This window comes from Malus sylvestris, chromosome 16, assembly GCF_916048215.2.
Source record: "Malus sylvestris chromosome 16, drMalSylv7.2, whole genome shotgun sequence".
Taxonomy (NCBI): domain Eukaryota; kingdom Viridiplantae; phylum Streptophyta; class Magnoliopsida; order Rosales; family Rosaceae; genus Malus; species Malus sylvestris.
The window spans coordinates 17901628-17916022 of record NC_062275.1 but is presented as its reverse complement, the minus strand read 5'-3'; the positions used below and the strand labels follow the sequence as shown (position 1 = coordinate 17916022).

Here is a 14395-nt window from a genome sequence, read left to right as displayed (position 1 = left end):
CCATTAATCTGCTTTTCTATATTTCCACATATCAAGATTATCTTCAAAGCTTACATCTGTTCAACTCATGTTTCAACTTGCCATAGGTTAAATCTTTGCTCTCCTCTCTGCAATTCAGTATACTGAAGGTTCCTGTCAGGGATGTTTCTGGTAGCGTAACAAAAGGTATTATAAACCAATTATTTCTTGTTTGTAAAAAAAAAAAAAATTGATTTTAACATCCTGTACATGCTTAAAACCTTTCAGGTGCTGCCAAACCAATTGAAGCCATATTTGTGTCTTCCAAAACTAAAAGAAATGATTCATTTGACCCATTAATTGTAATCCTCCACGGAGGCCCGCACTCTGTTTCATTGTCAAGCTATTCAAAGTCCTTAGCATTTCTCTCTTCAATTGGGTTCAGTTTGTTACTTGTAAATTATAGGTAAGCTATGATTCTCCTTTTTGTCCTTTCATTCTGAATTTTCTTATCTGGGTCAACAAAATTGTGCTCCAATCTTGTTCAGATATTATGAAATTGGCCTACGGATATGAAAAGAAATAACCATTTCTTTTAACTTCATCGGCTTTTATCTTGCATTGTTCTGACATGTTAGTTTATCTCAGAGGTTCGCTGGGTTTTGGTGAAGAAGCACTTCAGTCCCTTCTAGGGAAAATAGGGTCCCAGGTGCGTACCTATATATATTTACCTTTAATCTGTTTTACAGCAATGTTATTTTTGTTATCCGAGATGGCATTGTTCCTTAGGGGAGCGTATTCTATAGCACCTGTTTATTTATGTAGAGCCCCATGTTGGGCCATTTTATACTACTTTGGTATCATACAGATAGACATACACACTCTCTGGCATAAATATATCTGTATATGCTTATGTATGCTAAGAATTTACGTTGTTAATATACTTGTGTAACTAGTATTTACTTTACGTATCTGCTTTTGTATTTGTAGACCCTAATATCTGAGTTTATTCACTACAGGACGTGGATGATGTGCTGGTGGCTATCGATCACGTCATTGACAAGGGGCTTGCCAGTGCATCAAAAATTGCAGTTCTTGGTGGTTCTCATGGCGGCTTTCTGACTACTCACTTGATTGGCCAGGTCTGGTAGTTTTGTAAAAAGGATGACTGTTATTTTTTAGTTGCTTTGAGGCTTCTCGCTTTAAGCTTTTTTTTTTTTTTTGTTTTTTTTTTGTGGGGTACTGAAAAAACTTTTTTATTTTATTTTTGAAGCATCTATTACTTATGCACACTTGGTAGACGATCATTTTTTAGTTATACTGAGAGTTGAACATATTTATGCTGCAGGCACCAGATAAGTTTGTTGTGGCAGCAGTGAGGAACCCCGCCTGTAATCTCGCATTAATGATCGGTACGACAGACATCCCAGATTGGTGCTATGTGGAGGCCTATGGAAGTGAGGGTAGAAATAACTACACAGAAGCACCTTCTGCTGAGCATCTGACTCTCTTGCACAGCAAATCTCCTATTTCACACGTCTCAAAGGTGCTTGTTTAAGCTTTTTCTCTGTTACTATATTATTTACGTACTCTTGATTTTGAAGCTTATACTATAAATTTCCTTTTTGCGAAGAAATTCAATAATTTAAAAAGATTTTATATGGTAAGAAGTTTGCTATTTGTAACTTTTTGAAGGATCTATCTGCAGGTCAAAACACCCACCCTCTTTCTTTTGGGTGCTCAGGATCTTCGTGTTCCAATTTCTACTGGACTTCAAGTAAGTTAACATGTTCTCCTAATGAAATACACCTTTTCTCCTTAATAGTTTAACAACTAGAAAAATGCCCGCGCGTTGCTGCGGGACTTGAATGCACCAGCCTTAACTACATGAATAAGACACATTTAACCTGAAAAAAAATTCAACATAATCATGAACGAACAAAAAGGATAGATGAGTGATCGGTGTAGGTAAGATAAGTAGCTTAACTTTTATATACATTCAACCGAGCTGATTACAAAAGATGTGGTTGCAAAAAATGCTTTGTTTCCCTTAGCAACATGCATTTTACATATGTATTGCCTTTAAAGTTAAGATGGCAAAATATATGTCCTGGAGGCCAGTCACCTGTTTTAGCAGTTAAACAAAAAAACATAAAAAGTGTTTCGTTCTGGTTGCAGCAGCTAAGCAACTAAGTAGAAGAATGTTTGTTCAAGTTGATGCAATGAGAGTTCTCGTTATACATGAACACTAAGCAAAATTAACTGGGTTAGTTTGTTGATATGCAACCCAAAATTAACACTAATAAAAATAGCACTTGAATCATATGCATAAGCAAAAGCAGATATTAAACATGAGAAAAAATACATGGAAAAGAAAACAATGTTAAATATCCTAGGTGCTCCATTTATAATTCTTCTCTATTTCTATATATTTAAACTACCAATTATCAGCACAAATATTTCATTTCCTTGCAACTACCACAACCACATATAAAACATACTTGATAGAGCATGTAATTGCTTTAAGTACATCTTTATCAAAAAATTCATTGGCTCGGAAATGCAGAGTGTTGCAATGGAAACATGAAAACCGAATATAGGAGTGTGAATTAAGTGTGCCGTATGCTATATCAATGTCAACATTTCATTTTTACTTAAAATAGCCCCAAAGATTATATAATAATACAGAACTCCCCAAACCACTTACCATAACAAAAAAATGCTGAGAATAAACATGTGTCAATATGTAGCTAAAGGAAGACATAAACTACAAATCAACAGTGACTAAAAACAAAATCTCAGAGACCAAACATGCACAAACATGCAGCAAAAAGCAAAAAAAATGTTGGAAAAACTGACCTTAATTGTGATTCTAACGAAAACAGCGAGGTTGAATGAACCTACGGATCATGCGTAACCCTCTCCTAAAACCAAACCAAACGCAAGATAAGCTAAATAAAGATAAGCTAAATAACAAATAACCTACGGATCATGCGTAACCCTCTCCTAAAACCAAACCAAACGCAAGATAAGCTAAATAACAAATAACTTTATTCAATAAATTTACAAAATTAACTCCAAATCACTAAATTAGCCTCTTGAATTCAGCTAGAGAACTCATCAGGAAACCCAACATTTTTTTAGAATATGATTAGCATTCTCACCTGTCATTTTCAATGCGAATTTCACACTTGCTTTCGACTCTTGCATTGTCAACCACTTTTGTTCCAAATCTTGTATTCCAGTAACCGGTCCCCAACATCTTGCAATTAAATAAAGGAGCATTGTAAGATTGCAGAGATGCATAGAACAGATAAAGCTAATGACAGAAACCTAAGCTACTTCACCTCTTCCATAAGTCCATGTCTCCACCCAAGCCTAAACATCCCGACATTGCCCTGATAAGTGTGTTGTCCTCACCTGCAAGATTTACAAAGAAGCAGAGAAATTGATGCATAACCAGAGATTAAAAAATTGCAGCCAGACTAAAAGGAACAAATTGAAAACACTAAAAAGAAAACAGCCAACTGACCTCATAAACCTTTACCTGTGCTTCTCTTTTACATGCTCCTTCTGCATAAACTTCTATAGTGTTTATTTCTCCTTTTCGATTTAGAAATCCGCAATTCTGCTATAGAAAATGAGAGAATTGAATTACACATATTTTAGAATGACATTCCACCCTCTCCTGCCAATATCCTTTTAGAATGACATTCCTACCCATTTGCAAAACAAATTACAAACAAATCATAAAAGTGTCTTCATTCAGAAAACCTCACTTCTAAACGTGTCATGTCCAAAATTCTCCCATTTTCAACATGTATTTTTCAAGAAGAGACATACACCGGCACACATACAATGAAAATCATATGAAAAAAAAGAGCCAAGAAATCACATAAAAGCATCAATCTTCGAAATTTTATTTTCCTTTCTCTCAATTATCACAGTCACCAAACAAAGGGTAAGTCTACAAATGTCAATTTTTATGCCACAAATTTGTGATGCATTACAATCTAAAATCACACACATACAATCATACATACACATACATGAGAGGAAAGGAAGCAAATATTTTCAACAAACGCGATGGAATTCCTTACCTGATAAAGGTTTGGTCCGGTGATGTGTACTATCCAGACTTTGCACATCCAGAAAGTGAAAAATATGACCTACCAAGGAAATCAAAGCATGCATGTGTTAGGTTTATCATTTGTCTGTCAAACTGTGCAGTAGAGACCAAAATCAAAGGTGTGTTTTACCTTTGAATCCAGTTTCCAGACTGATTTGCAGTGGCGGACTGCATACGAAGTTGCAGGCCTCCTTGATTTTCTTTTGCTTAGCGGGAGAGAAGGAGGCTCTGGGTTTATTGGGGAGATGATCGAAGCTTATGGAAAACTTATACAGCTACCCAATGGAAAACAAACGGTATTAGGCATAAAAACAGAGTAAAATGTAGAATCAATTCAGAAACTGGTAATGGCTTTATTAAAAAACAAAAAGTAATGAGCTTCTGTTGTTTAGAATGTCGTATTTTCAAAAACAAAAGGTTCAGATTTTGAATCTAAACTCAATTTTGTTCTTTGAAAAAAGTGAAGGATAAACTTTCTTGTCAAAAAACACATTTGGCCATACGTCTATGATTTTAGGGAGAGAGAGAGAGAGAGAGGGAGATACCTCCTGCCTTTGCTGGAAACTTGCCAACAGGAGATTTTCTAGGGGCTGAGCCTTTAATTCTGCATAAATCAAAAGACCCATTTCAGTTCCAATATCAAAATCAAAAACTTCAAATTCAAGCAAAAGCTGGGATTTTTTGTTCCTGGTTTGTACAAATCAAATTAAAATCAGATTCTCAATTACCTTGCAGTTTCTTGTTTGCATCGGAGGCTAGCCCTGAGATAACCTCTTGAACTCCCAGGGCTGAGACTCACTCCTGAGATCACCTTCGTACCGCCCGAAACTGTGTACTGCAGCTCCTGCAACCGAGCCACACATCTATCCATCTTCACAAACCCACATAACAACACAAAACCATTAGTCCAAAACACACACTAAACTTTCATTCAATTAAGTCTCAAAAACTTTAATTAAGTTAAAAAGAACAGTCCAATATATACAGAAACCGAGAAAAACAGAACAAACAGTGGTGCAAAGGTGTATAATGACACTAAATCTTCAAATGAAAAAAAAAAATACCCAAACCAATATAAAAGCCAAAGTCATCCCTAGCAACTGTAAAATAACAATTAAAAAACGAAACTCATATAAGTTCACAACAAATTAAAACGCCTAGATCAACATTAACATTAAATTAGCTACAAACCTAGATAAACCAACACTAAATTAGACTATACTAATAACACATAAGCTTCAAACCAATGCCAAATCAAAAATTTGGATAAAACCAACAACAAAACCACACCTTGTTCCTGTTCTGTCTCCCTTCCCTTGCTTTTCTCTTTTGCCCACTCCCCACATTAAGCCTTTTCCCCTCATTTTTTTTCTCTTTTGGCTGCTCACTTAACCCCTATTTTTTTTTCTCTTCACCTTGCTCGATTTCCAGCCCCCCCCCCCCCCTTTTTCTTCCACATCTATATTTTTTTCCTCATTTTTTCCATCACTACTCTTGACACTAATTCTCCACTCTTTTTATCTATTAATTATTTCACTCGGTCAAAACATGGGATCACATTTTCTCAAGCAGCCCAAAAAAACTGACCAACCCAAAATCAGAAAAACATCCAAACTAAAACATACAATCACCATTGTCAAGCAGCAAACGATAAATTAGAAATACAAAACAAAGAAAAAAAAAACAGAAACACACTAAAACATGTCATCGGTGAACACCATACCTTGGAAAGGGTAGACACACGCAGCTATTCGAGACCAATCCCACCGAAACAAAATTTGTGCGTTTCGACAAAAGGAGAAGAAATCCAAATCTCAACCAATTGGCCCGTCGTCTGAAAATCGAGAGCGCAAACAAAATCCCAAAATAAACCAAAAGTAGGGTTTCCTTGGTGGGTATTTTGTGAGAGGGAAATCAGAAGATTTGAGGACGGAAGAAAAGAAGGGAAAGGTGGGTTCGTGGTGAGTGAAGGGGTGAAAAGAAATCCCTGGAAATCCGCCTACCCCATACTTCTCCCTTACTCTCTCTCTCCCTAAACCCATACCTCCCTGCCGAAAATCCTCTCCCCTAAATCCCGACGATCCTCTCCCTCCAACCTGTCAACCCTTCCGTCCCCCTTCCCTCTCTCTCCCTGAGTCAAATTTTAGAGAAACGGTGCTCTAGGGTTGTAGGAAATGAGACTTACAGAGTGAGAAAAGGGAAGGATGGGGATTTGATGGATGGTTACCGAGAGAGAGTCGGGAGAGAGAAAGAGGGAAGGAAAAGGCGGTGGCAATTTTGTAAATAAAGTGAAATTCGGCTCAAACCCACGGACAAAATTACCCTTCTAAGTTTTAATAATTACCCTTCCAACCCAGCCAGAGATATGGTGGTAGTGATGTAAAAAAAGCAAAATCGAGGGTCAATCATTTGACTGTAGCTAAGCTACAGTCAAATCCTTCCTCAATTTTAGAATAGATAATGAAACAAGTGCTTGGATAATTATTCTTTTAGTTTCATCTTTTAAATTGTTTTCCTTCCTCCCAAGGGGGTGGGATGATTTTGATTCATAGACGTTTGCATAATTGGAATTATGTGAGTAGAAAAGTGATTTGGATGTTTATTATTCATAGTATGCTCGGGCGCTTAAGGAAAAAGGAGTTCCTGTCAAAGTCATTGTGTTTCCACAGGATACTCATGGAATTGAGAGGTAAACTTATGATCCAAATGTGCTTTGTGCACTGTAGTCACTAGTCACTACAAGCGAGGTCATAAAGTGTCATGCTCGGATTTTCATCTTATACGAATTTGTGTGTTTGCAGGCCACAATCGGACTTTGAGAGCTTTCTTAACATTGGTGTCTGGTTCAAGAAGTATTTACCGTAAATGAGCAGGCATTTCTTCCCTGCTTTTACCCCCATAGTTCGACTTCGAGAGCTTTCGTAAGATGGTTGCTTTTATGGCACGGTACAAATAAATCTACAATTTACAGTCAAGTAGGTTGAATCCACCTTGAATCTGGATGAAAAACTATTGAATCCGGCTTGCGTTTGCTCAGCATATGTAATCTGGATGAAAAATTATTGTAGTTGAAAATTTATGATTATTGAAATCAATAATGCAACTTCAACTGAACTATTACGTATTACTATTAATATTGTTTTGGCTTTAATGCTATATTTGGTACTGTGTTTTCAATTTAGCCCATGTTTTTATATTTGTTAGTGAATATAGGGTAATTTGTTAAACAGTCGTTAAGTGAGTATAAACGTCTTTTTCTCACCCTTGTGAGATAACAGGGGCATCAATTTCTTTGGTGTTAACATGTTTTATGTAGGTTTTTGGATTGTGGTGGCGTTCTGACGACTTTGGTAGCACTGACTGGATACCCTTCCACCCCACCCCTCTGAGTTTGTCCCAGCTACAACTAGCCTCCTACACCTCCTGACATTTTTGCATGTGCCTCTGCCTTTTCTACCCATGCCTACTACCAAATTTTGCAACTGCATCTCCATTATGGACACGTCACCATGTTCTTTTGTTTTTTTCGTTTTGTTTTTATGACTGGTCTGTGTTGCTTTGGCAAGTGGTTTGTGTCGTTTCGGCGATTTTGTAGTCTTGCTGTCTTGCGGTGGTTTTGGTGAGAGTTTCGGTGCTTGGTATGTCATGTCTTGCCTATAGGGCATATCAGTCTCGGGATTCCTCGTTCTAATGGTGTGATTTGTGTGATGGTTGTATAGGGGTTTAAAATTATTTGTAATTTGTGCTTATTACCTCCAGATCAAGAAATTGATCATTGGAGCATATGTACCCATCTGACATCCTTGTAAGTGGTTGTTGATAGTAATGAAATTCTATTGTTTCTGTAAAAAAAAAAAAAAGGGCCTATCTAAATGCATGGGTCCCTCTTGTATGTGTATTATGCGTACAAGTTGCAGATATGACATTGTCACTTTTGGTGTTCATGTTTTTTTTTTTTATAAGCTCTTCTCCTGAAAACTCTCTTACTTAACTTTTAGGCGTATTCACATCAGTATCACACAATTATTTCACTTAAATTATAATACATAAATTTATTTAATAAGACATATAAATACATATTAACCGTATCGTATATGCATTTTATAACACATGCAACCAAATCTAGGGAAGCAAACACAAGCTAAGGTGATGAAGTCAAAAGGGTTTTTGAATTCATAAAGAGAAGCAACATTTGCAAGCCAAACCTCAATCCTTTACAAACTCAGCTCTTCTCTCTCTACGTAAGCGCGCGCTCTCTCTCTCTCTCTCTCTCTCTCTCGTATTTACTGTGTGCTCTTCTCACTGACATTCTGTTGACTTTTAGTCGTTCCATCCAAGTTTTTATCTCTTTTTGCTTGGTGCTTTGATTCATATTGCTACTTCAGTTGTTCTGTTCTCTTTCTTTTCTTTCTTTTGTTGGTAAAGTTTAAACCATTGAATTACATGCGTTTTGGATATCTTGAAGTTGAACTCTTTTACGATTGCGAATGGTAAATGGAGTGGCCATATTGGATATAGCTGAGCAAATATTGAAACTTTCATGTTACTAAAGCAACTCCAATTAATCCACATTCGCCAAATTTCCAAGCACCGGCATTTACTAGATGGAATCATGGGGATTGCTAATTGAAATCGAGTAATTCTAGTCACCCGAAAGAGCCGTCAACATTTTCTGCTGCTGAAACTGTTAACGTTGAGATTTGAGACGGCTGATTGACTTGAAGAACATAAAAACAAAGCAATCGAAGCACTATCCAGCTTCATATAATACATCTGTATAATATGTTGAAGAAAGAATGACATGCTAGTTCTAATTTGTATAATCAAAAGAAAAATAAGTAATCGTTTGTTCCGATACTTGCTGCTTGTTGCTTTCTTGTTATTGATCTTCCCTACAATCTGCTTTGTGGTGGAAGATTGTCAACATTTTTAGCCATGGACGGTTCGAAAGATGGTCCACTGAAGGAGATGCCTCTTGGAATAGATGCAGCAACTGAGGAAGAATATGCTTCCCAGTCCAGGTTACTTCAAGAATTCACTAGTATGTCCAGCGTTGACAAGGCATGGGTTTTTAAATCTGACAGCGGTACGAATTCTCTTTTTTTCTCAAAGCAATGTATATACTGATGGATGGTATATTAATCATGTGTACAATATACAATGTGCCTTAGTCTGTGCATTATTCGCCCTTTTTCTTGCCTACATTTTTCCCTCATTTCAAAGAGGGCAAATTTTCGATGTTACAGGTTTCAAGGAATTTCTTGGAACCATGATGAAACTCGCATCACTTATGTTGCTGAGGAACCGTCTCCCTCCAAGCCGACATTCACAAGCCAGGGATACAAGAAATGTAGTTCAACGGATACGGACTTGGGTAACTGGAAAGGTCAAGGGGATTGGAAGGAGGAATGGGGGGAAACGTATGCTGGAGCACAGCAGCCTGAACTTTTTGTCTTCAACATTAACAGGTCTTGTTACAAGTGGTTTCCTTTTTATCAGTACCGAGATTATAAGTAAGAGGATTTCTTCTTAAATAGCCAACTTATTTAAATTCCCCTATCCTGTACAGTGGAGAGGCGGAAGCTGTTAAAGGAATTGACAAGTCATTGAGTGTTGGCCAAGTTGTGTGGGCGCCGCAAGTTAGAGGCTCGAATCAGTATTTGGTTTTTGTTGGGTGGTCAGAGGGTACCAGAAAGCTTGGTATGAAGTACTGCTATAACAGGCCGTGTGCTTTGTATGCGGTTAAGGCACCAAACTTTGAATCAGAAGCTGATGGACATGAACTCAAGTGAGTTGCTTTTTGTGCAATGCATCCGTCTCTTGTATTTTGGAGATTCATTGTGCTTAGTCATATCATATAACTATCAATCCCTTCACTTTTCCAGAGATTGTTCAACTGAAGATCCTCCTTTGGTAAACTTAACTCAAAGCATAAGTAGTGCTTTCGATCCACTGTTCAGGTACTTTTTTTCCCCTGTCAGATACTTCGTTTTCTGTGTGTCTACACTTTACAGGGGTCTGTAATCATTAGTTGCTTAGATTCAGTGTACAATATATCTCATGTGGAATACATTTTCTTCGTGTCACTGATATAATTTCTCTTGGAGTGCTAGACTCGACAGAACTGAAACAATTTATTTTGGCACCTTCCACCTATCTTTCGATTCAAAAACTGAAATTGATACCTTGATAAACACAAGTTTGATGGACATCAGAATGGGGATAGTTCTGATTGTTACAAATGTTATCTACTAGATGTCCGATTCTGTCTAAGTCATGACCGGTGTAATATTTTCCAGCCCAGATGGTAAATTCCTTCTGTTTTTATCTGCAAAATGTTCTGTGGAGTCTGGAGCACATTCTGCAACGAACTCTCTTCACAAAATAGATTGGCCAATGGATGGAGTACTATCCTCAGCTGCAAAAATTACTGATGTGGTGAACTCTTCAATCTTTATCTCTTTTATTCGAGTATAATCAACTTACTTTTTTCCCTTGATTGAAAACTAGAAACTACTCATTTATGTGTACTTCCTGGATTAATTCCTGGTGCAAGTAGATTATGAGCAAAGGTTCACTTGTTAGCATGGGCTATAAGTGACGAGTGTCTTCCTTGTAACGTGCAACAAACCTATACAAACTCACATTGCAGAATTGTTAGAAATGTAAATCACTGTTTGTGTCTTGCTCTGATATTTTCTGCTTTTGGTTGGACAAGAATATGCGTGTTTCTACATTACTTGCTTCATATATCGGAGGAATCTTATGCTCTAAACTTGGAACTTGATTGGTTTCATGCATATTGAGTCTATAGCCTCCCACTGAGGCTTCCGTTGGTGAAAGATATCCACCGAAGTTATAGATTATAGCTGAGCTTAATTATTTTCAACAAGTTTCAGTATCATGAATTTGATATCACACAACATAATAATCAAAGATCTAGGCCTTTTCGTATGAGTTTTATTCTCTCTTTAATTCCCTGTATGCTTCTTTTTTGAAGATTTCTGTTGTAATGTCTGCTGAGGATGGTTGCTTTCCTGGGTTATACTGTTCAAGTATCCTTAGTAATCCATGGCTTTCTGATGGACGCACGATGATCATATCTTCCATCTGGTGTAGCTGTCAAGTGATACTTTCTGTGAATGTGTTGAGGTAACTATAGGGTTTCATGATATGACGTGCTCTTGTTACCTTGTTATTATAATTAAATCATGATACAATTATATGAAATTACAGCGGGGAAGTATTACGAATCAGTCCTACTAATTCTAGTTTTTCATGGAGCGTTCTTACACTGGACGGAGACAATATCATTGCCGGTAATATAAACTCCCTTTTTTTTACTGATAACTTGTTGGACAAATTTACTGAATTACAATAATAAAATTCACTTCTTGTTTGATTTCGGAAGTGTCTAGCAGTCCAGTAGATGTACCCCGTATCAAGTACGGTTATCTTGTTGATAAAGAAAGTAAAAATGCTGCATGGAGTTGGTTAAACGTAGCAAGCCCCACAGATGAATGTCCTGAGAAGGTCTGTAGTACTGTGTTATTACTGTGATTATCTTAAAAACTTACTTTTGTTTTACTCAAGTTTCGCCTTGCTACAGGTTAAATCTTTGCTCTCATCTCTTCGGTTCAGTATAATGAAGATTCCGATCAGGGATGTTTCTGATAGCCCAACAAAAGGTATCACAAGTCAGTTTTCTTTCTTATGTCTTGGAAAATCATTGATTTTGACATCCTGTATATGATTAAAACCTTTCAGGTGCCACCAATCCTATTGAAGCTATATTTGTGTCTTCCAAAACTAAAAGAAATGATGCACTTAACCCGTTAATTGTATTCTTTCATGGAGGCCCACATATTGTTTCATTGTCAAGCTTTTCAAAGTCCTTAGCATTTCTCTCTTCGATTGGTTTCAGCTTGTTAATTGTAAATTACAGGAAAGTTGTGTTTCTCCGTTTTCCTTTCATTCTGATTTTTTCGGCTAAAGTACATTTTATCATCCCCTGCTTCAAAAATTGCCTCTTTTCAATATTAGCTTCATATAATCAGCTTTTGGCTTCCATTGATCTGACATGCGAGTTTATCTCAGAGGTTCACTGGGGTTTGGTGAAGAAGCACTTCAGTCTCTTCCCGGAAAAATTGGGTCCCAGGTAATATTATATACATATGTGGAAATTTTCAGGTCGACGGGCCGAGGGCCCAATCTAACAACACCGATACTGTCCCCACTTAACCACCTGCACAATCCTCAGGTGTGGAGTTTTATCACAAAAGGCCTCGATGTTAGTTAGAGAGGGGTATTTCTATTTAAAGCACTCTTTTCTTCTCCCTCTGTCCGATGTGGGACTGGGGTTCCAACACTCCCCCGCACGTGAGACCCCACTTATGGGTCACACGTGAATTTCCACACATCGGCAACCACGTGGAGCCATGTCGGGACTCACCCAATCACGCGGGGCCAATGGGGACCCACCCAAACACGTGGCATCTTTGGCCTACGTGGACAATCACGCGGGGCCAACGGGGACCCACCCAATCACGTGGCAGTACGGGCCCGCCTCCTGGCTCTGATACCATGTGGAAATTTTCAGGTCGACGGGCCGAGGGCCCAATCTGACAACACCGATACTGTCCCTACTTAACCACCTGCACAATCCTCAGGTGTGGGGTTTTATCACAAAAGGCCTCGATGTTAGTTAGAGAGGGGTATTTCTATTTAAAGCACTCTTTTCTTCTCCCTCTGTCTGATGTGGGACTGGGGTTCCAACAACATATTATGTGTCTGTATATGCACAATGTTTGTTAAGCATTTACTTTAGATGGTATTTACTTTAAATGTGTGGATTTGTATTCGGAGACCCTGATCCATTAGTATCTTCTCTACAGGACTTGAAGGATGTACTGGCGGCTGTAGACCATGTCATTGACGTGGGGCTTGCAGTCCGTCAAAAGTTGCAGTTCTTGGTGGTTCCCACGGTGGCTTTCTCACAACCCACTTGATTGGCCAGGTGTGTTAAGTTTGCAAAAAGGACGATAATTTTCCCATTTATGCATACATGAACATACACTATTTTAGGTGTACTTATGAATCCGATAATCTTGTAATTGAAATGCTGCAGGAACCAGAGAAGTTTGTTGTGGCAGCAACAAGGAATCCTGCTTGCAACCTCGCGCTAATGGTGGGTACAACAGACATTCCCGATTGGTGCTATGTTGAGGCCTACGGGAGTGAGGGTAAAAACAGCTTCACAGAAGCGCCATCAGCTGAGCATCTGACTCTCTTTCACAGAATGTCTCCTATTTCACATGTCTCAAAGGTTTGTGTTTTGTAACTTTTGTTAGGCTTGTTTTCTGTTATTTTAGTGAGCCTATTCTGGACTATCGTCAAGCTCGTATGTTCTCTGCAGGTCAAAACACCCACCCTCTTTCTTTTGGGTGCTCAGGATATTCGTCTTCCGATTTCTATTGGATTGCAAGTAAGAAAACACGTTCGTGTCCTCATGAACTACACATTGAGCACTTCAATTCTACTTTAATGGTTGCATAATTGCAATGGCGTGAGTAGAAAATGATTTGGATATATTTATTGTTCTTTACACAGTATTCTCGCGCTCTGAAGGAAAAAGGAGTTCCTGTCAAAGTCATTGTGTTTCCTCACGATAATCATGCAATTGACAGGTAAGGAGTGATCCAGATGTGCTGTGCATTGTAGTCACTAGTCACTTGGTACAACCAAAGTCATAAAATTTCATGCTTGGAATGCAATCTGAGATTTCAAAATTCGTGTTTGCAGGCCACAATCCGACTTTGAGAGCTTTCTTAACATTGGTGTCTGGTTTAAGAAATATTTATCGTAAATGAGCAGGCATTTCTCCGCTGCTTTTACTGCAGCAATTTGACCGCCATTTCACACAAGCTGTTCAGCAACATATCACGCTTGATCATCGAACTGAATCTATACATATTTTCATTTGCATCTGTTAAGTACTCAAGCCCAAGGGAAGAGCCCAATCCAAAAGACTAGTCCAATAGGTGGGAGGACCCCAAGGACTTAAGAACCCCTACACCCCCATAAGTGTGGGATCATAACATTACACCACCCTTCGGAAGCCAACGCCCACGGTGGCCCTTACTCTGGTGGCTTTCACTCTTAACGGCGGTGCACCCTTTGGTCATCCCGTTAAGGTAGCCCTTTCCAGGTCGCCCCCTCCGCAACGTCGGGAACCTAGGCTCTGATACCAATGTTAAGTACTCAAGCCCAAGGGAAGAGCCCAACCCAAAAAACTAGTCCAATAGGTGG

General features: G+C 38.3%; 1 protein-coding gene, 1 long non-coding RNA gene and 1 pseudogene across 7 annotated transcripts in view; 2 read left to right on the top strand and 1 right to left on the bottom strand.

Moving 5' to 3' along the window:
• Positions 1-7201, top strand: part of LOC126606772 (acylamino-acid-releasing enzyme-like) — a 58761-nt gene extending 51560 nt beyond the window's left edge. For both annotated transcript variants that reach the window (XM_050274164.1, XM_050274162.1), the window contains exons 11-18: positions 87-165; positions 247-424; positions 607-667; positions 978-1100; positions 1307-1504; positions 1667-1735; positions 6700-6776; positions 6889-7201. In XM_050274164.1, the coding sequence (XP_050130121.1) occupies positions 87-165; positions 247-424; positions 607-667; positions 978-1100; positions 1307-1504; positions 1667-1735; positions 6700-6776; positions 6889-6952 (849 nt within the window). In that variant the 3' untranslated portion in view covers positions 6953-7201. The remainder of the gene's footprint in view (positions 1-86; positions 166-246; positions 425-606; positions 668-977; positions 1101-1306; positions 1505-1666; positions 1736-6699; positions 6777-6888) is intronic.
• Positions 1888-6433, bottom strand: LOC126606792 (uncharacterized). 5 transcript variants are annotated; one of them, XR_007617366.1, is made up of 9 exons: positions 5811-6432; positions 4816-4958; positions 4633-4691; positions 4218-4362; positions 4059-4127; positions 3491-3586; positions 3123-3378; positions 2818-2882; positions 1888-2083 (listed from the first exon to the last, which is right to left on the bottom strand). It is a non-coding gene; the product is annotated as an uncharacterized LOC126606792 (long non-coding RNA). The 5 variants fall into 5 exon arrangements; XR_007617369.1 differs by lacking the exon at positions 1888-2083 and having other exon boundaries at positions 2543-2882; positions 3506-3586; positions 5811-6433; XR_007617367.1 differs by lacking the exon at positions 1888-2083 and having other exon boundaries at positions 2543-2882; positions 3491-3589.
• Positions 7202-9218: 2017 nt separating the features above from the next.
• On the top strand, positions 9219-14000 carry LOC126606775 (acylamino-acid-releasing enzyme-like; annotated as a pseudogene).
• The last annotated feature ends 395 nt before the right edge of the window (positions 14001-14395 follow it).